This window comes from Halichondria panicea, chromosome 4, assembly GCF_963675165.1.
Source record: "Halichondria panicea chromosome 4, odHalPani1.1, whole genome shotgun sequence".
Taxonomy (NCBI): Eukaryota; Metazoa; Porifera; class Demospongiae; order Suberitida; family Halichondriidae; genus Halichondria; species Halichondria panicea.
In genome coordinates this window covers 551,620-579,351 of record NC_087380.1, presented here as the reverse complement: position 1 = coordinate 579,351, position 27,732 = coordinate 551,620, and the positions used below count along the sequence as shown (strand labels likewise).

At 43.3% G+C, this 27,732-nt stretch overlaps 4 protein-coding genes and 5 long non-coding RNA genes across 13 annotated transcripts; 4 read left to right on the top strand and 5 right to left on the bottom strand.

Annotated features, from left to right (window-relative positions):
* Positions 1 to 27: 27 nt before the first annotated feature.
* Positions 28 to 20,164, top strand: LOC135334805 (uncharacterized). Of its 2 annotated transcripts, none has more exons than XM_064530133.1 (10): positions 28 to 167; positions 3,619 to 3,939; positions 16,414 to 16,611; positions 16,666 to 16,839; positions 16,892 to 17,083; positions 17,432 to 17,608; positions 17,751 to 18,023; positions 18,159 to 18,741; positions 19,223 to 19,396; positions 19,618 to 20,164. In XM_064530133.1, the coding sequence occupies exons 1-10, from the start codon at positions 98 to 100 to the stop codon at positions 19,754 to 19,756; spliced, it is 2,301 nt and encodes a 766-aa protein (XP_064386203.1). In that variant the 5' UTR covers positions 28 to 97; the 3' UTR covers positions 19,757 to 20,164. The 2 variants fall into 2 exon arrangements, with proteins under 2 accessions (XP_064386203.1, XP_064386204.1); XM_064530134.1 differs by having other exon boundaries at positions 19,223 to 19,432; positions 19,618 to 19,737.
* Positions 498 to 1,477, bottom strand: LOC135334864 (uncharacterized). The gene is made up of 2 exons (XR_010394379.1): positions 883 to 1,477; positions 498 to 831 (listed from the first exon to the last, which is right to left on the bottom strand). It is a non-coding gene; the product is annotated as an uncharacterized LOC135334864 (long non-coding RNA).
* Positions 2,456 to 3,500, bottom strand: LOC135334861 (uncharacterized). The gene is made up of 2 exons (XR_010394374.1): positions 3,246 to 3,500; positions 2,456 to 2,807 (listed from the first exon to the last, which is right to left on the bottom strand). It is a non-coding gene; the product is annotated as an uncharacterized LOC135334861 (long non-coding RNA).
* LOC135334794 (receptor-type tyrosine-protein phosphatase alpha-like) lies at positions 4,779 to 27,704 on the top strand. Of its 2 annotated transcripts, none has more exons than XM_064530120.1 (18): positions 4,779 to 4,950; positions 4,999 to 5,349; positions 5,475 to 5,607; positions 5,676 to 5,836; positions 5,969 to 6,166; positions 6,335 to 6,531; positions 6,618 to 6,708; positions 6,864 to 6,946; positions 7,051 to 7,087; positions 7,226 to 7,440; positions 8,674 to 8,967; positions 9,057 to 9,300; positions 9,352 to 9,407; positions 9,472 to 9,606; positions 9,666 to 9,794; positions 9,857 to 10,008; positions 27,202 to 27,337; positions 27,510 to 27,704. In XM_064530120.1, the coding sequence occupies exons 1-18, from the start codon at positions 4,917 to 4,919 to the stop codon at positions 27,582 to 27,584; spliced, it is 2,721 nt and encodes a 906-aa protein (XP_064386190.1). In that variant the 5' UTR covers positions 4,779 to 4,916; the 3' UTR covers positions 27,585 to 27,704. The 2 variants fall into 2 exon arrangements, with proteins under 2 accessions (XP_064386190.1, XP_064386191.1); XM_064530121.1 differs by lacking the exons at positions 27,202 to 27,337; positions 27,510 to 27,704 and adding exons at positions 10,061 to 10,196; positions 10,370 to 10,633.
* On the bottom strand, positions 7,618 to 8,550 carry LOC135334869 (uncharacterized). The gene is made up of 2 exons (XR_010394387.1): positions 8,314 to 8,550; positions 7,618 to 8,203 (listed from the first exon to the last, which is right to left on the bottom strand). It is a non-coding gene; the product is annotated as an uncharacterized LOC135334869 (long non-coding RNA).
* On the top strand, positions 11,533 to 13,362 carry LOC135334831 (uncharacterized). Its single transcript, XM_064530185.1, has one exon. The coding sequence runs from the start codon at positions 12,087 to 12,089 to the stop codon at positions 13,287 to 13,289; it is 1,203 nt and encodes a 400-aa protein (XP_064386255.1). The 5' UTR covers positions 11,533 to 12,086; the 3' UTR covers positions 13,290 to 13,362.
* LOC135334860 (uncharacterized) lies at positions 14,622 to 15,595 on the bottom strand. The gene is made up of 2 exons (XR_010394373.1): positions 14,990 to 15,595; positions 14,622 to 14,938 (listed from the first exon to the last, which is right to left on the bottom strand). It is a non-coding gene; the product is annotated as an uncharacterized LOC135334860 (long non-coding RNA).
* Positions 19,716 to 20,958, bottom strand: LOC135334858 (uncharacterized). The gene is made up of 3 exons (XR_010394372.1): positions 20,829 to 20,958; positions 20,230 to 20,445; positions 19,716 to 20,019 (listed from the first exon to the last, which is right to left on the bottom strand). It is a non-coding gene; the product is annotated as an uncharacterized LOC135334858 (long non-coding RNA).
* LOC135334809 (sushi, von Willebrand factor type A, EGF and pentraxin domain-containing protein 1-like) lies at positions 20,979 to 25,990 on the top strand. 3 transcript variants are annotated; one of them, XR_010394370.1, is made up of 14 exons: positions 20,979 to 21,175; positions 21,315 to 21,638; positions 21,691 to 21,861; positions 21,968 to 22,162; positions 22,214 to 22,417; positions 22,883 to 23,065; positions 23,326 to 23,493; positions 23,655 to 23,978; positions 24,336 to 24,544; positions 24,613 to 24,667; positions 24,762 to 24,843; positions 25,252 to 25,302; positions 25,456 to 25,774; positions 25,850 to 25,990. XR_010394370.1 is itself a non-coding variant. In XM_064530145.1 (11 exons), exons 1-11 carry the CDS (start codon positions 21,103 to 21,105, stop codon positions 24,797 to 24,799), a joined length of 1,944 nt encoding a protein of 647 aa, XP_064386215.1. In that variant the 5' UTR covers positions 20,979 to 21,102; the 3' UTR covers positions 24,800 to 24,913. The 3 variants fall into 3 exon arrangements, 1 of the variants encoding a protein (XP_064386215.1); XR_010394369.1 differs by having other exon boundaries at positions 25,165 to 25,302; XM_064530145.1 differs by lacking the exons at positions 25,252 to 25,302; positions 25,456 to 25,774; positions 25,850 to 25,990 and having other exon boundaries at positions 24,762 to 24,913.
* Positions 27,705 to 27,732: the final 28 nt, after the last annotated feature.

Here is a 27,732-nt window from a genome sequence, read left to right as displayed (position 1 = left end):
AATCCTCGAAAAGCCACGCCCATTATTGTTTGCGTGCTCTTACAATTATCTGTACGTAGATCTGTCTACGTACATACTGGTAGCTAGCTACTAGAGAATGGCTACTGTAACTCTCTTTCTCTGCTGTCTGCTGGGAAGTGTTTCTCTTGTGTATGGACAGAATTTGAGTGAGTTGATATGCAGTACAACTAGCTTTACTGTATTTATTACCGCAAACTTCACTAGTCAATAGGTTTGCTGTTAGATGACACAGTACTGTACAGCTGTTTGCATAGACCTTGCAAAATACTAAATCAGCTCACTGCATTACCACAAAACCACAAAATCACCATACAATGTTGCTATGCAAACAACATGCAGTCCTGAGCAATGATGGTTTCTAGAACTTGTATAACGGTAGCCTCGATCCCAGGCCGAGTTTTCGCTTTTATAACGGTTAGGCGAACAACTGGGCCTGGTACTAGTTGTCTGCGCATGCGTCAAATTTTCATTGTATATTTGTGGTCGGCAAAAATATTTAATAAATCAATAATCGAAATTTCTACACAGAAAATGCACAGAGTGAGTACACAAAAGATGCACATAGGGAGCTGCTTCACAAAGGCCTGGGGAGTTGCCAGTTGTGCTGCAGCACAATTACAGTGACCCAGGGCAACTTCAGGATGATTGAATGCCTTCAAATTACGTTTCAAAAAGATTCAGCAGGCTGCTGGACTTCTCTGATTCTAGGCCCCAACTCGTAACTCATTGCTTGAGAAAATGTAGATTCTCTTGATGTCTCTGAGCTACCCAGCAACGCTCGAATGAGCAGGTCATACTCCAGTCCTGTGTCTGTGAGTATAGGACAATATTAAAAGAAACCAAAGACGGTTAAACCCTTACCTCAAACTGTCCAGTCTCGTCCGTTAGTATAGCCAAGAGGAGCACTGTTGGGATAGCTGGATATTAGCCATTGCAGAGAAGTAGACATTTTAAATACGTGTAGATCTATACATATTAAATTTCTCGGTTATAGTGTCATTGTCGACGAGCTGATGATGGCAGCACCAAGTTCTCTAGCTCACACTCTTCACTTGATCCACCATATTAATGATGAAACTATAGTCTACCTACATTCTTGCCAAACATGAACAAGACTTGATAGCATAGCCGGCCATAGGGCCCACACAAAAATATCTGACCTTAACAAGCTTGACAAAGCTTTATACCTCTTCCCTTGTTGTTCAGTCTTCAGAATAAGCTTCAGAGAAGAGAGAAGCTTCAGCTAAGAGCCATTCCAATCGATTCCAATAATGATAAAACGGGAACTGACTTCTAGTACACGATAGTACACGAATATAAATGTCACAAAAGTGAACGAGAATATCCATTCGTCAGAATCTGACGAACGACTGACGCATGCGCAGACAACTAGTACCAGGCCCAGTTGTTCGCCTAACCGTTATAAAAGCGAAAACTCGGCCTGGGATCGAGGCTAGTATAACGGGTACTTTTTGAGTAGACCCTCGAAAAATACCTGCTGTATAAGGTGGTATAAATTATATCAAGAGTAGATGCTTTTATCTACTCTTGGTGGTATGGAAACTCACATAATTATGGTGAGGCTTGAAGTTTCAGGCTGAAGAAACTGTTAGTACGAAGTACCTTAAACACTAACAGATCACAAAATATTGTTTGGTGCTAATCTAGTAGAGAAATAATTATGTTCGGACTTGATGGTCAAAACCGGTATACCGCAGTGAGCAAGTTAGTAGGCTCTTTAGCGTAAACATTTTTCGTACAGCACAAGTCTCAGCATAAGGCGTTGGTAGACCATTCTCTACTTCAAATCCTCCCGGTTCTATGACTCTCCATGTAGTCTATTTCTTGAAGTCATGCACCATTGCTCACTTTTTATGAATGTGAATGTACCCAATACTATTTGTTTGCATAGCAACATTGTATGGTGGTTTTGTGGTAATGCAGTGAATGAGTTACATGTAGTATTTTGCACGGTCTATGCATAGATGTAGGAGAGAGGGATTGGAAACGGAAGTGGGCCTCGGAAAACATCCGCGCCTCGCTTTCTTGTCTTCTTTTCTTGCCTCAAATGAGGAAAACTCATTGCATAAGCGGTGAAAGAAGAGGGAAAGAGACACAATCAACAGTGCATTGGTACATGGTATAATAGTAAGGAGAACGTGCAGAGCTAGTGGTATTGGATACTTGTTTCACAGTAGATATAAAATCATCAGAGGATGCTTAGTTCCCTGAAATTGTGAATGTATTTGTGACTGTCAGAGGCTTCTCTTTTGCTGCCAACGAAAAAGAAAACCATCAAGAAGTCCAGGCAATAACCATGATCATTCATACGACAAGATACATAATACACCATGTAACTTTCTTAATAATTGTTTTCACTTTTGATGAATCAATTGTACGAAGTTTCTATATATACTAGGCTGGTGAGCGTATGTTTCAATTTCCAATTCATTAAGTATAATTACATACACTTGGAGACAGCAAAACACTCCACAGCACTGCCAGTTGCTTTCTAAGTGTAAAACGAGTGGGATCAAACCGAACAACATTAACAAAAACTTACACGATAAAAATGATTATTACAGCTATAATTATGATTAGTTTAGCACTCTAATCAGACAGTCTTAGATGGAGAGAAGCTGGTGAGGTATACAAGGGTGTATATATAGCCGGAACAGCCGATAACATTTACGAGGGCGGTGACGTGTAGGGGTGTAGAGAGGAGGGGTATTCTTCTGTCTTCTTTTCTTCAGCGTACTCAGTAAGTTTTGGCTTGCGAGGTATTGCTATATAAAATATAGATGAAACAGCATTTGTAGTAGTTAAATATCTCGGGCCTACAGGCCCTTCACCACAATCTACTACCGGGCCAATAACAATTATAGGGTAAAAATAGGTGATTACACATTCATGCACACAAAAGCTATACATCCACCTGATTCAAAACTAATGCTCTTGGGGTGATCACCAATCATAAGGGAATGTATGCCTAAAATTAAAATTTCTGTAACGCTTAGCGTATTCCCAAAAAAGGGATCTTTAGTGGTGCTCTTTAATTCAACTTTTTTCTAGCACTAAATTCTACCAGCTGATGTATGACTAATTTTCTTTGGCTTGGGGTGATACCACATGATTTACCAACAAGCATATTGAAGTATACGACCTAAACATTAATCATTTCAGAGAAAAAGGGATAAATGTGTACAATACAAGACTAAACTTACCTAAATTCAATGAAGAAGATAGTTGCAACGGTAAATAGAGCTTGAATAATGGTTATTCACTATCTATATAAAGCACAGTTGCACTGGATACTGGTGACAACTCATAAAATCCTAGATTTGCAATAATCTCAGTTACCCGCGAAGTTCCTGGGGAATAGATTAGCCCTCATTAAGCGAGGCGCGGATGTTTATCGAGGTCATATGTGAAGTACATTGAAATCTACTTCCGTTTCCAATCCCTCTCTCCTACATCTATGGTCTATGCAAACAGCTGTATCATCTATGGTTCTATAATTAAATCTTGTGCTACTGGTGTAATCTAGATATAGTAGTAGTATAGATTTGGTATCAGAGCATCAATTATGGCATACAGTTCGACTGGCATTACCAAGTGACCCCCCTACCACTGACCGCACTGGACAGATCATCTCATTCTCTGATTTTGGACCAGGAGTTGGTACTAATCCACCAGTCTGGCATTGCTACAATGACAACAATGCTCGTGTATCGTGGGTGTTCCCTGATGGGAGTGCAGTACCCATAGTTTTCGGCAGGGATGCAACTGGGATTGAAATGTTCATCAGTGGTGTTACTGGAGCTGTTGTTCTGCATCGTGGTCCCACACACTACAGTCCTGATGGAGAACACTGCTGTAGGAGGAATGACAATTCACTGAGGATATGTGTCACCTTCAGTGAGTGCTGACTATATTGTCTATGTCCAATACTAACCCCCACCCCCCACAGCTCTCTGCCCCACACTGAGTCCACTGTCTAATGGAATTATCTCATATGACCGAGATACCAACATGGCCACCTACACCTGTAACACTGGGTACTTCATCAGTGGAACCACGGATAGAAGAGCAACCCTACTGCAATAACTTGTATGAGTACTGGTACTACTAGTGCTGGTACCTGGTCTGCAACACCACCCACTTGTACAAGTAAGACTAGAACTAGTAAGTAGTTAGTGTGTGTTTATTTTCCCCAACACAGTCGTCACCTGCCCTGTCCTAACCTCCCCTACCAATGGAAACGTGGCTACCCCTAGCTTCAACTACCTCACCATTGCTGCATACAGCTGTGATACTGGCTACGTCCTCACTGGTAGTGCTGCTAGACAATGTCTTGCTACTGGTGAATGGTTTGGAGTGGCACCAACTTGTCCATGTGAGTTAGTAATGGTGGGTTGGAAGTAATAGTGACTGAGCATCACCCCATATAGCTGTTGACTGTGGACCACTGACAATTGCCAATGGAGCAGTGAACACATCCTCTGGAACCACCTTCATGATGACTGCTACCTACACCTGTAACACTGGATACAACATTGTTGGTATTGTGAGCAGAACTTGTGGAGCAAGTGGAACAAGTGGAGCAACTACACTAACTGATGGAGTTTGGAGTCCAGCTGCACCAGTTTGTGAAAGTATGTTATACCAATGTGTTGTGGCCTCCCATGATTTCCTACAGTCTTATTACTGAACACTTTGTCTGTGAGTGTTAAGTTACTTGTTTGTTACAGTTGTCAACTGTGGTTCCCTGGACGCCCCCTCCAATGGAGCAGTGGACACATCCTCTGGAACCACCTTCATGATGACTGCTACCTACACCTGTAACCCTGGATACACTCTGACTGGCGGAGATATGATCAGAACATGTCAAGTTAATGGAATGTGGAGCTAGTGACCCTGCCTGTGAATGTGAGTGTGACCTACACAGCTTCAATACTACTCATTGCTCCCCTGCAGTCATTGTCCTGTCCATTGGAGGCACTGTCTACAATAACAACACAGCTCTGTCCTTCTCCCTCATTGGAGAGGGCTCCTCTGCCCTCACCTGTCACACTGAGCTATCCACTTGCTGCAGGGAACAAGATGACCTCAATGGAGGGGCTCTCGGAGGGTGGAGAGGACCAGATGGGGTCAGTGTACCTTCAGAGGCTAACTTTGGAACAACAGCTGAGGGATTCTATGTAACTAGAGGCAACAGCACTATCAGCCTGAATCGACGAGGCAATGTTACATTTGCAGGAGGTCTCTACTGCTGCACTATCCCCAGAGCTAGTGGTGCCAATAGAATATTCTGTGTGAATGTGCAAGGTACAGCATTCGTGTGGGTGCGTGCGTGGGTGTGTGTGTACGTGCGTGGGTGTGTGGGTGCGTGGGTGTGTGTGTGTGTGCGTGCGTGCGTGGGTGTGTGTCTTATCCACTCCTCTGTTCTATAGCTCCTACTCCTTCACCAGGGCCTGGTGGTGGTGATGGTGGTGATGTTGGGCCTATAGTCGGTGGTGTCATTGTTGCTGTGATAGCCATTGTGGGGATAGTAGTGGGCATCATTGTGGCAGTCATCTTTGTCAGGTGATTATCACTTTGTGCTGATTCTCACTCGATCACAATACCATTGGTGTGTGTGTGTGTGTGTGTAGGCGTATGAGACAGAATAGGCTCAAGTATGCCCCTGTGCTGAAAGGAAGAACTCTGACCTCTGATACTCCTGCTAAACCAGCTCCCTACACTCACTACACTAGGGACAGAAGAGATGATGGTGCAGTAGCTCTGAGTAGTGTGCTCACTCCTAAAGACACAGGTGTGTGTGTCTTAGGTGGCCTAAAATATTAAATACAACATTCCAAGCTATGTTAAAAGCAATTGACAGTTATGTATAGAGCTAAGTTCTGTTTGTTCAACTTTCAGCACCAACTATTTGTCTATATTTCAGAGCCTAGTATAGTAGAGTTTCCTAGTGATACTCATGTGACGGAGGGGGAGGAGGTGTATCTGAGGGTGATGGTGGGAGGTCACCCTCCACCCAGTCTCACCTGGTACCACGATGGTAGGAAGGTAACTGCAGACTATGCCACAGAACTGGACCAGGACGGTGGAATATCCTTCCCTTGTGTGGAGACTAAGCATGCTGGTGAGTACATGTACTACACAAGGTAGTGTTGTATTGGTTATATATTGGAATGTGTTTATAGTTGTTTCATAACATACCCCAGCACATACAATAACATAGCTGCCACATATGCTGGGGATAACAACTGTTTGCTCATGAGAACCCATGCTCTACATGACCCCTACACAGGTAACTACAAGCTTGCTGCTGTCAATAACTCTGGATCCATTGAGAAGCAAGTACACCTCTCTGTTAGGGGTGAGAATGAAGAGCCTCCCCCTGTCAATAAGAACATTGACTTGGGACCATTACCAGTGGAGCAGCTTGGTGTGTTTGTGAGTGATCTGCATGCCAATGGAAACCTCAAGTTCAAAGATGCTTACAAGGTAAAGTGTTAATCATGTAGTATTATCAGTATTTTAGATCTTGTAGTCTTGTTAGTTTCTTGTAGCTGATAATAAATGCCCTGTAGACATTGGACAATGGTGAGAAGGGACATGATGTGATCGTGGCAAAGATACCTGAGAACAAGCTGTGCAATAGATTCGGGAACATTGCCGTGTGTAAGTGTTACACTGAAACTGCTCTCTTGGTGTGTTTGTTCATTATGCTTGAAATAACTTTACTTAGCACATCATGGTTGACAAAGTACTAATAATTATGAAGTTCTAATTATGTGCACATTATGAAACCACCTTACTCCTCTGGCCTCATGCAGATGATGACAACCGTGTTGTGTTGCAACCCATCCCTGGACAAGAGGACTGTCAGAGTGACTACATCAATGCCTGCTATGTAGACGTGAGTGTGTGTGCCAGGCCTTGAATGCTTCGTGTTATGGCTATGAGCTGGCTACTATAGTCACCACTGTATGCTCACCACCTTGTATGTTTTTTCTATTCCAGGGCTACCAAGCACCCAGGAAGTTCATTGCCACACAAGGTACATAATTGCACTACATACAAGCACCATTTATCAGTTAATGACTCCATTATGAATCTGCTTAGCAGTGAGTGAAGAATGTACAACAGTCAACACACGTTCTCAAGTTGTGAATATAATATCATGGTATCAATGCAGGTCCTACACCTCGCACTGTGGTGGACTTCTGGCGGCTCATGTGGCAGGAGAGACCACCCATAATAGTCATGCTCACCAACCTTAAGGAGGGGAACAAGGTCAAGTGTCAACCATACTGGCCAGAGTCTGGGAAGAAGCAGTTTGGACCATTCACAGTGGCCATTACAGAACAGCAGATCTTTGCTGACTACACCGTCAGGACCCTCAAAGTCACTGTAAGAATCTTGTTACAAGAGCTTCATTAGCCTCGATTCCAAGCCGCTGAGAAAGGCGGCCTGGTGTACACTGTTTACGCATGCGCCAGAATTACCCAGAATCTTGGTAATCGTAAATTGCAGTATATTTATATCAGTATTCTTATTCCGCATTTAGTTGTAAAACATTAATATCCGTTTCATTTATAATGATGTCATTGAAAAAAGAAATCTAGTCCAAGTTGTGTAATGGCTGCTACCTTCTCTTCTGCTCTCGCGTACGCGTTATCCTGTGTTGGAAAACCAGGTCTAGTCTTGAAAGACAAGCAGCTGGAGGCGTTGAAGTGTCTGTATGCTGGTGTTTATGTGGGTACCGTACCGACCGGCTATGGCAAGTCCCAGAGCAAGTCCATCTGCTTTCCAGACACTCCCTTTCTTGATTGATGTGAAGCTTGACAGACCAGTGCACCTCTCTCTGAAAGAACTGTTGTGATGGTGATTTCTCCTCTTGTTTCTCTGAGTGAAGCCATCTTCAAAGTGTTGGTGTGTCTGTTCGACGTTCAGTGCCATTCTCTCTGGAAGGAAGTATTGTTGTGACATTTGCCGAAAATTGGTCACAGAGTAAGTACGTGGTATCTGATCCGAGAACTGTGTGGCCTGAATGTGTTTACAATCCGAGGGACTTGTGTGTATCTGTATCCGATCCGAGGGACTTGTTGCTTGAGTGTGTATCCGGACTTGTTGCTTGAGTGTGTATTAATGGATAGTGCTTTCAATGGTAAATCTATTGTGTAAATCAATAAGTAGTCCTCACATTATGTTACGTCACAGCCACTGTACTTATCCACATTTATTTTTTACCCACAGTAATTTCTTATGAGATTAACTTGTCGCCTGAGTGTGTATCCGATCCGAGCCTCAAGTTAATGAATAAATCTACAGAGCTGATGTTTTACTTAGCTGTCTCTGTCTACAGTATATACAGAGAGAGGTAGCCTCTTCTTTTTCTTCTTTATCACAATAACTGTTTTAACGTTCAATGAGATAAAATACGGTAATTAATAAATTAATTGTCCACCCACGCACCAACAGTAAATACCAGGCCCACTATTCAAGGGGCTGGAGTCGAGGCTAGAGCTTCATGTAACCTTATACCTTAATTAATTATATTACTTTGTGTAATGAGCTGAGTATGCTACCTTTTATGACTTCATGTATTCCCCTACTATTATTCTTGTGCTTTCACTACTTTAGATTAAAGGAGACAGGAAGTTCCTCAAGACCACTCAGTTTCACTTCACAACGTGGCCTGATCATGGTGTGCCTGACTATGCCACGCCCATTCTTGCATTCCATCGTCGAGTCAAGTCTCAGCACAAGCCATCGAAAGGTCCTATTCTGATCCACTGCAGTGCTGGTGTGGGACGCACAGGCACTTACATTGCCATTGATAATGTCCTTGATCAGATCTCAGCCGAGGGTATCGTTGATATTTCTGGTACCGTTGTCAGAGCTCGCAACCAGAGGATGAAAATGGTCCAGACTCAAGTAAGCACAGTCCTTTAATTACTATTGTATCACTGCTGCCATTTTGATTCTATACTGAGCATGCTCATTGCCCCTCTACCTATATATAGGACCAATATGTGTTCATCCACGATGCTATCCTGGAGTCAGTGACGTGTGGAGACACTCAGATCAGTGCTGGAGATCTGCGCAGACAGATACTGAATATGTCATCAGTGGCCCCAGGAAAAACCGTCTCTGGATTCCAATACCAGTTCCAAATTCTGGAACAAGTATCTCCAAATCCTAACGAGATCAACAGCAGTGCTGCCCTCGAATCGATGGACAAGAACAGGGGGAAAAAATACTTGCCAGGTAAGCTCCAATCAACTGTTGCTGGAGTCCGTTTACTGTGTTGTTCTACAGCTGACAATAGTCGTGTGGGAGAGCAACCTGACTACATTCATGCTGTGTTTGCTCATGTAAGTGTTCGACTACTAGAGCCCTTGACCTATTGTACTCTCATGGTCCCCTCCCTCCCTCCAGGGCTACAAGCACCAGAAGGCATACATCATTGCCCAGAATCCACTGGACTCAACTGTGCGTAACTTCTGGAAGGTGATCTATTCTAGGAAGTGTGCGGCTGTTGTGATGTTGACTCCACTCAGTGAGAATGGGCAGGTAAGAGATGGTCTCCATTAGAGGTCCTCCCTGTTGAGTGTATGTGTGTGTGTGTGTAGGAGGCATGCTCCCAGTACTGGCCAGAGAGTGGCAATGTCATCTCCTTCGGTGAGTTCACCATCGATAACTTGGGGGAGGAAACCAACACTGGGTTTGTTATGAGGCAACTGAGCGTCCTCAATGAAAAGGTACGTCATGCATCTCTTTGTTGCCTTCAAACCTCTCTTTATTCCTTGTTGCCTCCATGCAGACCCAAAAGGCCCTTCAAGTGATCCAGTTCCACATCACTAACTGGAATAGCAGTGGAAAGTGTGAGAACCTCAAGACTGTAACTGACGTCAATGAGGAGGTTATAAAGGTTCAAAGGAGGACTGGAAACAAGGCGATTGTGGTCCACTGCAGGTGAGGATCTGTTGTGAGTAATTATGTATCTAATAAATTGAATTTTTTCCAGTGACACTGCGACCCGCTCTGGTATGTACTGCTCTGTAGCTACTACCATTGACCGTTGCAAGACAGAGGGAGTGGTGGATGTGTTCCAGGTGGTCAAGGCTCTCAGGGTCCACAAGCCAGGGGCAGTACCCTCAGTCGTGAGTTCATCTGCTGCTTACAGCCATTATATATAAAGCCTGTACCACTTAATTACTAGCCAGACCTCTCAGCAGCTGTTTCCCCATAATTAGTATACAATGTAACAGGCCATGCATTGCATTACATAGCACACCACAGTGTATGGGTATTAATGTGCCACTCCCCCTCACAGGACAACTACAAGGATGTTTTCGAGGCCTTGTTGGTCTACTTGGACTCCTTCGATACTTACGCAAACTTTTAATGCGAATGTATAAGTGCATGTTTGTGTTGAAGTTAGACATAGGATTTTGATTATTGCCACTTTTTTTAATGTCTTTTAACTACTTGTCATCTCTGTGTGATGAATTTTCTGTGCGATGATTGAGTGAGGGTCTTCGAACTAAAATCACCAATTAACCGTATTAAGACTGTATAATACAGCAGAGGTTCAAAATTCCGCATTTTTTTAGGGCAGAGCAGCTACGCGAAAATTAAAACCGAGATAAACTCCCACGCATTGGCATTTCACATGCAAAGCTATTGGTGGATGTAGTTTCCTGGCATTAAAACGCGAATATTAGAACCCACAAAAATTTCTGCTGAGGGTTCGATCTGGAGGCAATAGCGCAAATTAATTTGCACCCACGATAATTTCCTGCTATACGGTACGCTTTAATATTTCTAGGCATGACCAACCACACTTAATGTGTCACAAGTCTCAAAGCCAGTTGACCTCGAGAACAAGCTGCTCATGATTATCGTTAAATGCATACAGTTCATTTAGTCTAGAGAGTAGATTACCACAAATGTGTGAGTAGTTGTACTGAAATGTAAATATCTTTTGATTGGAGCATTTCTAAGAAATAGTGTTGATACCCGTGTGTAGATGAATGACTGAACTACAACATATCCAAAAATGTTTCCATGGAAACATAAGGTGGTGGGTTTGTGGTGATTAATAGAACAACAGCAAATTGTTATAGTGGGTAATCGGTTAGAGTAATAAAACACTAACCTTAAACAGCTAAGGTCTTAGACTTTTATCACACAATAGTTTAATGGTTTAGGTATCCTGACCTCCCTTTATGGGTCTTACATATGCTCACAGTGTCTATAATTCATGATTTACCGGTTTTTAGGTACACTTTTGGTTAGAGTAATATTTTCTGAAACATTTATAGCTTAGCTTTAAAAGTTCTATGGTAAGTTTACAAATAAATGGGCTACATTTTGATACCAAGAACATCCTCTATGCTTATTCCATTGTTGAGATATCACTGAAAAACTACATATTCTACTATTTTCTACTGTTTTGATGACATCACAAGCTGCTAACCACAAATCGAAGACACTCAAATTAGCCCTCCACAACATACGCAGACTCTGCCCGGCACTGGCCACCATCCTCATCAACACCTACAGAGAGCCCACAGATCTTTACGTTGATGGAGACCGCCTACTCTCCAAAGAAGGCACCACACAAGGTGACCCCCTTGCCATGCCCATGTATGCTCTGGCCAGCATTCCCCTCATCACAAAACTCTCTAACACTAACATCACCCAAATTTGGTATGCGGACGATGCTGCAGCTGCGGGGAAAATATCTGACCTACGCGAGTGGTGGGACACCTTAACCAAAGAAGGCCCAGCCTTTGGATACTACCCGAACCCCCTAAAGACATGGTTGGTTACTAAGGAGGGATTCCACACCATTGGGTCCACTACCTTCCACCAGACTGGTGTGAACGTCACTCCGGATGGAAGACCCTACCTAGGATCACCCATTGGCTCCCCAGGGTACATGGAGTCCTTTGCTGAGTCTAAAGTTGCCAGCTGGTCTGCACTCGTGACTAACCTTGCAGACATTGCCACCACCCAGCCACACGCCGCCTACTCTGCATTAAACCATGGATTATCAAGCAAATGGACCTATAATTATGTGTCGCACAACACCAAGCAGGATCATGAGTCAAAGACTGGCACCGCTGGACGAAGCTCTGCGTAAGAAATTAATTCCTTCCCTCACAGGTACTCCTCCACCAAACGACACTGAATATACACTCTTTGCCCTTCCAGCAAGGGAAGGTGGACTAGGTATCCGTATACCATCCAAACAGGCTACTCATGAATACAATGCCTCCCTATTCGTCACATCTGCCCTCTGTAATCACATCATCAAACAAGACACACACTATGGGCAGGAGATCATCTCGGAGTCACTAATGGCCAAATCTACCGTAGGCCAACAAAACAGAGATAGAACCAAGAACGACATCAACACACTGACGCCACTACTCTCTACCAACATGCAAAGATCTGTCAATCTGTCTAAAGAGAAGGGTGCATCGTCATGGCTAACCACCCTACCGCTCAAAACCCATGGTTTCACCCTCCACAAACAAGCCTTTAGAGACGCCCTATCTCTGCGTTATGGTTGGACTCCAAACAAGCTACCCTCGAAATGTGCCTGTGGTTCTTCCTTCACAGTAGAACACGCTCTCTCTTGTGCGAAGGGCGGCTTTCCGTCCATTCGGCATAATGAGATCAGAGACTTGACTGCAGATCTTCTTAGTGAGGTCTGCAACAACGTGTGCACAGAACCAGAACTGTTACCGGTTACAGGGGAGAACCTAGCAGGAGCAAGTGCCAATATACAACCGGGTGCACGCCTAGACATTGCAGCCAATGGAGTATGGGGTGGCTCCTTTGAAAGAACTTATTTTGATGTCAGGGTATTTAACCCACACGCTGCATCCAACAGACACACCGACCCTCAAACAGTCTACCGCAAGCATGAGCAAATAAAGAAAAGGGCCTATGAACAAAGAATTTTAGACATCGAACAGGCATCCTTTTCCTCATTAGTCCTCTCTGCAACAGGAGGCTTAGCTCGTGAAGCAACCACCTTCTACAAGAGACTCGCTTCGATGTTAGCATCTAAATGGGACCAATCATACAGCAGCACACTATGCTGGCTCCGTTGCCGACTAACCTTTTCCCTCCTTCGCTCATCGATCCAAGCCATCAGAGGGTCCAGATCGTCAAGTGGACACCCCTTTAGATCTGGGGCCATCGACCTGGTGATCTCGGAGACCCACCTCCACCAATAAACTGAACCTTTGTATGTACCCTTAATCCTCTTTATTTTCTGTACCCTCCACCTTTCATTGTGTCTACATAGAAGCCCATTCCCCTGTATACACTACCTTACATGCTATTATTTTACCCAAAAAAAAAAAAAAAAAAAAAAAAAAAAAATTAACCACGTAAGTGGGGGTACAATAACTGTACGCCCACTTTTAATTACGTTTGTGGTTGATTAAAGCATCATTGGTTTGTGGTTTGCAGCTGCTGATGTCATCAAAACAGTAGAAAATAGTAAATAATTTATTATGTAGCTTTTCAGTGTTATCTCAGCAATGGAATAAGCATATAGGATGTTCTTGGTATCAAAATGTAGCCCATTTATCTGTAAACTTACTACAGAAATTTGAAAGCTAAGCTATTAATTTTTCAAAAGTTATTACTCTAACCAAAAGTGTACCTGAAAACCAGTAAATCATGAATGATAAACACTGTGAACATTTGTAACACCCATAAAGGGATGGCCAGGATACTTAAACCATTGAACAATTATGTGATGAAGTCTAGGACCTTAGCTGTACAAGATTACTGTTTTATTACTCTAACCGATTACCCACTATAACAATTTGCTGTTGTTCTATTAATCACCACAAACCCACCACCTTATGTTTCCATGGAAACATTTTTGGATATGTTGTAGTTCAGTCATTCATCTACACACGGGTATCAACACCATTTCTTAGAAATACTTCAATCAAAAGATATTTACATTTAAGTACAACTACTCACACATTTGTGGTAATCTACTCTCTAGACTAAACGATTTTTGTTTCAGATCAACCTCCCTCCTCGGTTTTGCTCACCTCCTCATTATTGCTGATGTCAGCCATTATTTGAGGTCAAAGTCCTTTTTTTTTGCTGACATTGCATTATTTTACCATGTGCCATGCAAGAGGTATGGGTCAAAGGACATTGACAACAAAACCAGCATCACAACAGAGTGAGCATTGTGTTGCAATTAATCTACCCATAGCCGCTACATAGTTTTGTACACATTTTCTACACGCTAACGCTCCGCATTTAATTTATTCTTCTATTTTGTGTAGACTAGCCCGAGTGGTGATGAGTCATCTCCCCTCCCATGATTACGAGGGGTTGAGCAAACTACAAGAGGAGGCTACCTATGAGGTGGTGGACCAGCCACGCCCCCCTCCTCCTACAGACTACCAGCTCTCAGCCTGTGCAGCTTTAGCCTCGATCCCAGGCCGAGTTTTCGCTTTTATAATGAACAACTGGGCCTGGTACTAGTTGTCTGCGCATGCGTCAAATTTTCATTGTATATTTGTGGTCGGCAAAAATATTTAATAAATCAATAATAGAAATTTGTACACAGAAAATGCACAGAGTGAGTACACAAAAGATGCACATAGGGAGCTGCTTCACAAAGGCCTGGGGAGTTGCCAGTTGTGCTGCAGCACAATTACAGTGACCCAGGGCAACTTCAGGATGATTGAATGCCTTCAAATTACGTTTCAAAAAGATTTAGCAGGCTGCTGGACTTCTCTGATTCTAGGCCCCAACTCGTAACTCATTGCTTGAGAAAACGTAGATTCTCTTGATGTCTCTGAGCTACCCAGCAACGCTCGAATGAGCAGGTCATACTCCAGTCCTGTGTCTGTGAGTATAGGACAATATTAAAAGAAACCAAAGACGGTTAAACCCTTACCTCAAACTGTCCAGTCTCGTCCGTTAGTATAGCCAAGAGGAGCACTGTTGGGATAGCTGGATATTAGCCATTGCTCCTGTACAGAGAAGTAGACATTTTAAATACGTGTAGATCTATACATATTAAATTTCTCGGTTATAGTGTCATTGTCGACGAGCTGATGATGGCAGCACCAAGTTCTCTAGCTCACACTCTTCACTTGATCCACCATATTAATGATGAAACTATAGTCTACCTACATTCTTGCCAAACATGAACAAGACTTGATAGCATAGCCGGCCATAGGGCCCACACAAAAATATCTGACCTTAACAAGCTTGACAAAGCTTTATACCTCTTCCCTTGTTGTTCAGTCTTCAGAATAAGCTTCAGAGAAGAGAGAAGCTTCAGCTAAGAGCCATTCCAATCGATTCCAATAATGATAAAACGGGAACTGACTTCTAGTACACGATAGTATCTATACACGAATATAAATGTCACGAAAGTGAACGAGAATATCCATTTGTCAGAATCTGACAAACGATTGACGCATGCGCAGACAACTAGTACCAGGCCCAGTTGTTCGCCTAACCGTTATAAAAGCGAAAACTCGGCCTGGGATCGAGGCTAGCTCGACCCGATGAGGGAGAGTAGTTGTGGCCCCACCCTGGACGCGAACGTAGTTTTTTGTCAGTTAAAAAAACAGGATATGACGTCATCAAATAATGGGTAATGAAGACCTCCCTCCCTCATTAGTTGGGCGTGGCCCCACCCTCTTCTGCCAGCCACGCCCATTATTGCAAAGAAGCTATTAGCTAGGAAAGGCCAGCTATAATTAATTGTTAGCTAGCTAGGTATGGCCTTCTCAAGACTTGCTCTAAGCCTACTACTAGGACTGACGGTGTCTGTTGGATGGGTGCACAAACACCAGAACCACTGAGTGAGTTATTGTGTGTAGTTTCTGTAGCTACTTGTACATTACTCTAGAGATCCTGCATGTCGTCAGTCTCTTGACAATATTGAGTTGGTGAACTAGTATTAGGATAAACACACATGCACTACTCAGCTCAACTGGCAGCATCCAATGAGCGTGAAGATGGCACTGACCACACTGGAGAGATCATCTCATTCTCTGATGTTGGATCAGGAGCTAATAGTCTACCACGCCCCTGGTTTTGTGTCACCGTACAAACTGGTGGTGTATTGTGGCTGTTCCCCAATGGGAGTGCATTGCAATTTGAAAGTAGATCATTGGCAGTTGAGGACGAAGTGTTCATCAGAGATTATCCTAATTTTGGCGTTGCTCTGTTTCGTGGTCCCACACACTTCAGTCCTGATGGAGAACACTGCTGTGTGAGGACTGCCACCAATCAGAGGAGATGTGTCACCTTCAGTGAGTGCTGACTATAGTGTCTATGTCCAATACTAACCCCCACCCCCCACAGCTCCCTGCCCCACACTGAGTCCCCTCACTAACTCTAATGGAATGATCTCATACGACCCTGACACCAACATAGCCACCTACGGCTGTGTCCCTGGGTACGCACCAACCATCACCAGTGGAACAGCACAGAGGACTTGTGAGAGTGATGGTACTAGTGCTGGTACCTGGACTGGAACACCAGCTACAGTTACTTGTACAAGTAAGACCATCAGAACTAGTCAGTAGTTAGTGTGTGTTTATTTCCCCAACACAGTCGTCACCTGCCCTGTCCTAACCTCCCCTACCAATGGAGGTGTGTCCACCCCTAGTCGGGACTACCTCACCTTTGCTGCATACAGCTGTGATACTGGCTACTTCCTCACTGGTAGTGCTACTAGACAATGTGAAGCTACTGGTCAGTGGTCACGAGTGGCACCAACTTGTTCACGTGAGTTAGCAATGGTGGTTGGAAGTAATGGTGATCAAGCATCTCCCCACAGCTGTTGACTGTAGACCTCTGGCTATTGCCAATGGAATAGTGGACACATCCTCTGGAACCACCTTTGGGAGCACTGCTACCTACACCTGTAACACTGGATACAACATTGTTGGTAGCGAGATCAGAACTTGTGGAGCAAGTATAACAAGTGGACCAACTGGAGTTTGGAGTCCAGCTGCACCAGTTTGTGAAAGTATGTTATACCAATATGTTGTCGCCTCACGTGATTTCCTACAGTCTTATTACTGAATCTTTTGTCTATAAGCGTTAGTTAAATAAGGAGCCTATAAATAAGAGAAGGAGCGGGTGACTACGGTGATCAGGTTTCGTAAGTGGTTATGACTGCATTTCCATATATGCAGAGTCACTAAGTGGTTGAATCCCTACATGTGTTATACGCATACAGGCTCCGGTTTGCAAGCACTTAGTCGATTCCATAAAATGAAATGCAGTTTCATAGGCAATTACGAAATGTGATCCCTGAGTATATTGAAGTTAGCCTTTAGTTAAATATATGTTAATTGATTGTCTGTTATAATAGTTGTCAACTGTGGTTCCCTGGACGCCCCCTCCAATGGAGCAGTGGACACATCCTCTGGAACCACCTTCATGATGACTGCTACCTACACCTGTAACACTGGATACACTCTGACTGGAGCAAACACTCGGACTTGTGGGAGTGGTGGAATGTGGAGTGGCAGTGATCCAACCTGTTTACGTACGCAAGTTATTAGCAACATCGTTTGCATAAGCAGTCTAATATAATTCATGTTTGTTGTTGTGGGCACCTGTCGTTATCTGTCCTACCTCAGTAAATGTTTACTCAGGTACTAAATGAAACTATTGTTATTATTTCACAGAGCTCCTAGCTGTGATCAGCCCCAGTGGTGGTCCAATGGCTGGTCAGAGTTTCTCCCTCACTTGTTCCCTGAGTGGAGGGGCCTCTCTACAACCCACCCTCTCCTACCAGTGGACGAGGGAGGGAGGGTCACTCATGACCAGCACAGCAACCCTCAACTTTGACACTCTCTACTTGTCAGACGCTGGTCAGTACAGCTGTCAGGTCATCCTCACCTCCAGTCAGCTTGAGGGGGGACACACTGTAGCTGCTCACTACACCATTGAGTTCATGAGTAAGTTGGAAAGCAATTCCACTAAAATATGTAAGCAATGTATGTAAAACCTTACTAAGATCATGTGTAACTATATATAGTGTATTCATATGGATTCACATCATTTTTTGGTAACAGTTTATTTTTGTTTTATAGCACTCAACATTCAACTTCGTCTGGATGTAATAACAAACTGTGAGGTGTACATTGAGTCAGAGACAATGGCCAAAGCCAGTGGCATCACTACCAGACTATCTCAAGGTGTTGAAGGATTGTGTGCTTGTGGGTTCAGCCCCTCCCTTCTCACTGACGAGTTCATCAATTGTTTTGATGGTTCCTCTAGTCATGTGACCTACAGAGCTGTACTGACTGGAACAGAAACTGCATCTGCTGTGGAACTCATTTCTTTAATTGAACAATGGATCAGCGACACTTCAAGCATCATAGTACAAAGTACCCGACTTGGTTTGACAAACACTTGCCCTGTGCTGATCACTGACAGAGACAGTCCAGAGTGCCCTGAGGACATCACTAATCGGACAACTGCTACTACCTCACCCACAGAGAGTGTAGTGGTCAATGTTGGTGCAGTGGCTGGTTGGGTGGTTGCTGGAGTCTTGGCCATTGTTGTGCTAGTACTGATCATATTGCTTGTGCTGGTTATGCTGTTGTTACTAAGGCTACGGAGGTCTGGATCCAAGGACATGAGTGATGAGAAGACAGGCAACCAACCAACACAGTGAGTGTTAGTGTGTGAAGGAGGTATAGCTGTCATAACTACGTGTATACCGGTATGATTGTAGAGAGCTTTTGTTATGATTGTGCCCATTTAATTATTCCGTGTATCAAGTACATGTATATAGTTAATAGATTCCATTCTTATGCATGGTGTGTTCTTAACTGTACATTAATCATGTGTATGATTTTAGAGTTTCTGTCGGTTATCAAATTATGTGCTTTTATTGTATACCGTATTAATTATGCATGGTCTAGTACGTCTGTGAATGAAATAGCTGTACACTTGTGTACTGGTGTGGTTAGAGTTGCATTTCAGGGAGAGTTGTGTGTAGTAACCATCTAGCTAGCAATCTGTGCCAAACCAAATGGCTGGTATATCGAGGTGGCCGTACTTCAGAGAGCTGGAATAGCGTTAGTCTACTGCTAATATTATAATTATTGATGTATACTATTTAGTTATGCCATTCTTCTATTTCGTACAGACTACCCCCAGTGGTGATGAGTCATCTCCCCTCCCATGATTACGAGGGGTTGAGCAAACTACAAGAGGAGGCTACCTATGAGGTGGTGGACCAGCCACGCCCCCCTCCTCCTGCAGACTACCAGCTCTCAGCCTGTGCAGCTTATGCATCCACTGACTGCAACACAGAGAACAAGTAGACACTATAAAAAACACAGTCTAGTTTGTCAATGTATGTGTCACTGTTTCATATGTAATTTAGCAAATTGTATTGTTGGAGCATGCAGTCGAACCGCAATGGTTCCAGCGCATGCTCCTATGTGGAGTTTTATTTTCTCATGAATATAATTATTAATGAGCTATTCGCAATTGCTTGCACAAAAGTAGCATTTTTTTATAACTCTCTTCCCTTTGCAGTTTGTTTCCTGCTTCCTGCACCAATCGATTACACATGGCAGGAACTAAATATAGCCACAAAGCAGCCACGTGGCTTTGCTTAGAAACTTCAACACAAACAAATTTAGATAAATTTACATGCCACAGCAAACTGAACTGACAAATTGTTGCAAAAGTATGAGATGAATTTGAACATGTTCAGTGCTATCTTATAGGATTGATGAACATTTATATGTAATTATTTTTCGTGTCGATCCATTGAGAGTCGAGAAATGCATCGTTGAAAATGCTGTATAAAAAACCACAAAATAGTACTAGTTGGAGAGATGTGAGCACACAATAAGCCACATTTTGTGTATTACATCCAACAGATGTCCTCCTCAATACATTCTAAGCATTGTCCAAATCAGTCGTACTTGTATTCTGTGTGGTAGGAAAAATATGCTATTATTACAGGTCAAAAATTTTTTTAATCAGGAATTGCCTGAACAGACCACTGTATATGCTTACCCCACTGTAGAGAAGCTCAGCTAACCTACCCAGCTTATTTAGTATACCTAGCAAGTGGTAATGTTACTCATAAACTATTTCTGAACATCCAACATTAACGAGCAACAGGTTAATTAATCTCACCGTTATTTGCCACGTAATAGCGAGTTTTTAAGCATTTCTAAATGTTAGCAGCAGTGGGATACAGCCATTATTACTGTGGCTGTGGACCAGGGTGTACTTCTGGTCCATTTGCAGAGAGATTGCTGAAACGAAAGAGCCGGAAATTGAATTGGGCTCAAGACAGCGAAGACCAGTGACAGTGACAAGGAGAATATAGAGACAAAAGTCATCACTGGCCTGGAGTAAAAGACGAATTGATAGATATGCAAACATGACTGAACATTTAACCATAGATAATGTTTTAACTATGCTCTTTGTATTGTTTACACACTATTTATGATATATTCACATGTAGTGCCATCTACAAAAGTCAACTGACAAATTGTTGCAAAGAGAATACACTTACAAAACTCTGCATACACTTAGCTTAATAACATTGGAACAGACTTATATAGTTAGAAGTTGTGTCCCACCCGTAACAGACTAGCTACTCCATGTAAAAGCCCAAAATCATGTTTACAGGAATGGCAATTTTGGCTACATTACTCAACAAAACTTGCTTCAACTTGAAGTATACGCCTAATTTCAAACATATAGACAAAACCAACTTCTGTACTTACCTTCTGAGCTTTGAACAGCTTCTAACAGTGGTCTGGGTCTATGCTACACAGCTCTAACTACAGGCAGCTACTCACACAATGGCACCAGCTATTTGCTTCCGGACACGCCCACTTGGAAAATAAACTTCTCGCATTTATTCCAGTTGCTGTTCGACTGCATGAGATGTGCTCGGTCATAACTGAAGGCAATATAATGACGCCCACTCACTCTGTCACTGTATATAATTAGAGCTACATAATTATAGACATAGCTATACATATATACTACTAGAGAATGGCTACTGTAACTCTATTTCTCTGCTGTCTGCTGGGAAGTATTTCTCTTGTGTATGGACAACCTCCTTTGAGTGAGTTGATATTCATTAGCTATAATCTTGTGCTAGATCTAGATCATATCCACTGCATGGTGTAAATCTAGATGAAACAAGTGTACACTGTATATAGATTTGGTATCAGAGCATCAATTATTACATTAATGGCATACAGCTCGACTGGCAGCATCCAATGAGCCCGATGGCACTGACCACACTGGAGAGATCATCTCATTCTCTGATGTTGGATCAGGAGCTAGTGGTCTACCACGCCCCTGGTTTTGCTACACCGAAGACACTGGTAGTGTATTGTGGCTGTTCCCCAATGGGAGTGCATTGCAACTTGAAAGTAGAGTGTTGGCAGTTCAGGACGAAGTGTTCATCAGAGATGTTCCTAATTTTGGCGTTGTTCTGTATCGTGGTCCCACACACTTCAGTCCTGATGGAGAACACTGCTGTGTGAGGACTGCCACCAATGAGAGGAGATGTGTCACCTTCAGTGAGTGCTCACTATATTGTCTATGTCCAATACTAACCCCCACCCCCCACAGCTCCCTGCCCCACACTGAGTCCCCTGTCTAATGGAAGGATCTCATACGATGCAGACACCAACATAGCCACCTACACCTGTGACCCTGGGTACGCTGTGACGACCATCTCATCCATCACCTGTAATGATGTCACAATGATGTGGAGTAGCACTGTGAGACCCACTTGTGAACGTAAGAGTAACTATTATCAATATTTTTCTAGCATTGTCATTAAATTTTGTCCTGGCCATCTGTACCAACCAAGAGTGTAAAATTGCTTTCATTATAATGTGTGCAGTCAGCACCACTACCTGCTCTGACTTGCCTGCTCCAACCAATGGAATGATTGGCTATAATGCGGAGACCATGAATACTAGACCAGTGAACACCGTGGCCACCTTCACATGTAACACTGGATACACTGTGACTGGTGATATGACCAGGACTTGTGGGGCTGGTGGAATGTGGAGTGGGACTAATCCAACATGTACTCGTAAGTTACTCACATTCTCTTGTTTTTAAAACTTATTATTATACACTGTAGCTGTTGACTGTGGCCCCCTTACTGACCCCACCAATGGAATGATTACTTTATCCACTACCACGTTTGAGAGCACAGCTACCTACTCTTGTAACAGTGGATACAACATTGTTGGTAGTGAGAGCAGAACTTGTGGAGCAAGTGGAACAAGTGGAGCAACTACACTAACTGATGGAGTGTGGAGTCCAGCTGCACCAGTTTGTGAAAGTATGTTATACCAATGTGTTGTGGCCTCACGTGATTTCCTATACCGTATAGCAGGTAATTTTCGGGGGGTAAAATATTCATTATTTTCGTGGGCGCAGGCTGACCTCCACGAAATGTTATCGTAGGCGTGGCTTATCTGAACGTAGGAATGCCGTGCAGCCACGAGACTAAACGAAATTTTTTACTCACGAAAACTACCGTTTCTCGAGTTGAACGAATTTTTTACCCCACGAAACTTACCCGCTATACGGTATAGTCTTATTACTGAATCCTTCCAGTGAGAGTGTTGGTTGATGTTACTTGTCTCTAACAGTTGTGTCTGTGTGCATTTGAAGTTTAGTACATGCATGATGTCATGTAATTATGCAGTAGCTAGATTAGTAGTATATTATGTTCATACTCAATTCAGCGTTATCTTGTATCTAACAGAACTCAGCCCTATAGTAACTATCACTGTCTTTGCAGTGATTTGTCCAGACCTCACCATCCCAGCCAATGGAGCACTTGTATACAGTGACACCACCATCCCCAGAGCTGAGGGCTCCACGGCTACCTACACCTGTACCACTGGCTACCAGGTGACTGGACTGATGGTGAGGACGTGTAGTGTCAGTGGATGGAGCACTGGAGATGACCCTGTCTGTACTGGTGAGGGGGATGAGTGTATTATGCTAACGTAAGACTTGGTAAACTCCCAGCCACCTTTCTGACCTAACCCTCTCCAAGAGACTATATATAGAGTCCAAACTCCTCAACTAAGAGTGATCATAGTATCACACAATAACTAATAACCACAATAACTATTTCTCCTTTAATTAATTAGCGATTTATTTTATAGTTCTGTATTATGAAACCTTCACATGCATATACATGCATGGTCAGTAATATTAGTATAGTATTTCTTATAGTGCTCAGATGCCCAGGGGGAACCTATCAAGAAGAGTTGTCCACTGGAGAGAGTGCTTGTGTGCCTTGTCCTGGAAACAGCGCCAGCATTGTTGAAAATAGTGTGGAGTGTACCTGTTTTCGCGGCTACTACAGGACAGCATTGGAGGGACCAAATATTCCATGTTCAAGTAAGATTCTTATTGAAGTATAATAAGTGTTGTTTGGAAGTACATACATGCATGCAGATCATGAAGTGGTGTTCAACACTATACACTATACTAGCTACTGTATTACCATTATGAAATATTTACCAACATGACATGGTACGTTGTTCATTGATGCCGTATAGCTCCTCCGAACAACTGTGAGAGTTTGCAAGCAGTTGCTGAGAGGACTCGAGGTAACACAATCACTGTGCGTTGGGAGAGGCCAGAGATCACTGGGAGAGACGACTTGTACTACAACATATTCTACTCTGAGGACAACCAGACCTTCACTCAACACAACAGGAGGCCGTATGTGAAACATGACTCCCTGGTGGACTACTCAGTGTCTGATCTGCAGCCACTCACCACCTACACCATCCGAGTGATCCCTGAGAATGGAGTGAGTATTCAGGAAGAGGGAGGGCAGAGCAGGAGCTGTGAGGTCGTTGCCAGGACTGGGGATACAAGTGAGTGGTCACTTGACTGATTGTTACCATTCTATGGTGTAGAGTTATACTAAATAAAGCATTTTATTGATCTCGAGGAACAAAATTGTAGAGCTGATTCAAAATTCCCTTTGCGATTGAATTGCCCATAAATAAAAGAGAGTTTTCTATGAATTGAATCCTACCACGTTGCTAGCTGTGTGTGAGCTCTCTCTGTGTGTGTGTGTGTGTGTGTGTGTGTGTGTGAGCTCTCTGTGTGGCCATAGTGCAGAGCACCGTTTGTGTTGCATTCAGTAAAGCGTCAATAGTATAGTTAAAATTGGAGACTTCTTTTCAGTTGGCTGAAATTCCTTAATTAAGTTTACCACCCTGCCTCAGGGTCTAACGCCCCCTCCCTGGTGATTGGTTTCTGCACTGTTGTGGTTTGGACCACGCCCACAAGGTCGTATGGGAGGATCACTGGCTATGACGTCAGGTTCATTCCTCAAGGGTCTGGTTCAGATCTGGTGGTGTCTAAAGGAAGAAGAGAACTTTTCCACGCAGTTGAAGATACTAGGCTAGTCACCACTGACAACGTCATGGTACAGGTATAATATAAGACTCTAAATCAGTCTGTAGATTTATAAGTGATGCAATAATTATATCTAATGTTCAGGTGCGAGCAAAAACGTCAGCTGCAGAGGGGAGGTGGAGTGAGCTGGTGCCACTGGGTGAGTTTATATTGTAAAACTGATTTAATGTCACTGGATGGATGTCTATATACACACCTTACCTTTCATCCAGCATTGTATGACATTCCCACAGATTGCAGGAATGCTGATGGTTTCACTGGCCCTCTATGAATGAATCACTGATGAATGAATGAGACTTCCGATTAACAATCTAAGTAAATTTCTCAATTTATACTTTGCTTCTTATGAAGAGCTGGTATTCCTCATGTAATGACTGCATGGTTAGATTGTAATACGTGGTTGTACCATGGATAATATAAGGATTTGTATACCCAGAACAAGGCTGGTTAATTAATTATACTGAGTAAAAGAATTCTGTGTTCCCCGAGGGCTACCAGCTTTCAGCCTGATGTACGTGCAACTTGTGCACCCACTGACTTCATGCTGGCACATAATATGGTGTGTGATATTAGTGTCAAAATTAGGGTGACTGCAAAATTTCAATTGAGGGTGTTTTAGTTTTTCACACCTGCAAGGCACAGTTTGTACGTGCGAATGGTGACGCCCACTCAGTCACTAAATGGTAACTATGGCCTTCTCAAGACTTGCTCTGATACTACTAGGACTGACAGTGTCTGTTGGATGGGTACATGCACAAACACCAGAAACACTGAGTAAGTTTAAAGTGTGTAGTTTCTGTAGCTAGCTACTTTGTACATTGCTCTAGATCCTGATGTCTAGCTAGCTACACAGTCATCTATCCCTTGACAATCTGAGTTGGTGAACGATAATAATTATTATGATAAACACACATGCACTGTACTCAGCTCGACTAGCATCACCCAATGAGCCCCCTGGCGCTGACCACACTGGAGAGATCATCTCGTTCTCTGATGTTGGATCAAGAGTTGGTACTGATCCACGAGCCTGGTATTGCTACACCGGAGTCACTGGTGGTGTAGTGTGGCAGGGTCCTGGTGAGAGCACATTGCCCATAGTTTTTGACAGGGATGCAGTTGAGGACGAACTGTTCATCAGTGCTGTTAATCCTGCTGGAGGCGTTGTTCTGCATCGTGGTCCTGATCACTACAGTCCTCGTGGAGAACACTGCTGTGTGAGGGTTCCTGATGGCCCTGCACATGCAGAGTAAGTGTGTCACCTTCAGTGAGTGCTAACTATAAATTATTGTCTATGTCCAATACTAACCCCCACCCCCCACAGCTCCCTGCCCCACACTGAGTCCACTGCCTAATGGAATGATCTCATACGATGCAACCACCAACATGGCCACCTACACCTGCGACACTGGGTACACCATCAGTGGAGCTACTCCGATAACTTGTATGAGTACTGGTATACTAGTGCTGGTACCTGGTCTCCAACACCACCCAATTGTACAAGTAAGACCTTTATATTGAACTAGTAAGTGCCTGGTTTAATTTTTATATGTGTATTTTCCCCAACACAGTCGTCACCTGCCCTGTCCTAACCTCCCCTACCAATGGAGCCTTGTCCACCACTAGTCGGGACTACCTCACTGTTGTTACATACAGCTGTGATACTGGCTACTTCCTCACTGGTAATAGTGGTAGTGCTAGAACATGTCAAGCTGACGGTGTGTGGTCAGGAGTGGCACCAACATTTACTTGTCAGGGTGAGTTAACAATGGTGGGTTGGAAGTAATGGTGATCCAGCATCTCCCCACAGCTGTTGACTGTGGCTCCCTGACTAACCCCACCAATGGAGCAGTGGACAAATCATCTGGAACCACCTTCATGATGACTGCTACCTACACCTGTAACACTGGATACACTCTCATTGGAGCAAACACTCGGACTTGTGGTGGTGATGGACAGTGGACTCCAGATGCTCCAACTTGTTTACGTACGCAAGTTATTATATCGATTGCATGTTTATATTAGCAGTCTATAATTCATGTGGTCCACCTGTTTTCATCTGTCATCCCATTAGATCTGTTTACTTAAGTTTAAACTGAAACTACATTGTTATGATGTTCACATGCAGAGTTGGTGATCAGCCCAGTGGTGGTCCAATGGCTGGTCAGAGTTTCTCCCTCACTTGTTCCCTGAGTGGAGGGGCCTCTCTACAACCCACCCTCTCCTACCAGTGGACGAGGGAGGGAGGGTCACTCATGACCAGCACAGCAACCCTCAACTTTGACACTCTCAACTGAGCGTGCTTAACAAGAAGGTGTGTACTTGTATATCACTTCGGTTGCTTTTTTATCGTTCCTTAATTTTTTCCTCTAGACTATTAAGCAAACTCAGCAAATAATTCAAATCCAAATTCTCGGTTGGAAGTCGACTGGTGCATGTGAGAACCTCAAGATTGTAACTGACGTCAATGAGGAGGTTATAAAGGTTCAAAGGAGGACTGGAAACAAGGCGATTGTGACCACAATCGCCTTGTTTCCAGTCCTCCTTTGAATCTTTATAACCTCCTCATTGACGTCAGTTACAATCTTGAGGTTCTCACATGCACCAGTCGACTTCCAACCGAGAATTTGGATTTGAATTATTTGCTGAGTTAATATAATATTGTATTGTTTCCAGTGACACTGCGACCCGCTCTAGTATGTACTGCTCCATAGCTACTACCATTGACCGTTGCAAGACCGAGGGAGTGGTGGATGTGTTCCAGGTGGTCAAGGCTCTCAGGGTCCACAAGCCAGGGGCAGTACCCTCAGTCGTGAGTTCATTTCCTACTTACAGCCATTATATATAGAGCTGCACCACTTAATTACAAGCCAGACCTCTCAGCTGCTGTTTCCCCATAATTAGTATACAATGTAACAGGCCATGCATTGCATTACATAGCACACCACAGTGTATGGGTATTAATGTGCCACTCCCCTTCACAGGACAACTACAAGGATGTTTTCGAGGCCTTGTTGGTCTACTTGGACTCCTTCGATACTTACGCAAACTTTCTCTAAAACTAAAACTTTTAATGTGCATTTTTTATTGTTGTTTTTGAAGTTAGACTTCTAGAAAATAAGATTTTAGTTTTTGTATTTTTAAAAATTTTTCTGTCTGAAAATTGATGATTTGGGTGAGGGTCGCTAAGTTAAAAATCGCCAATTA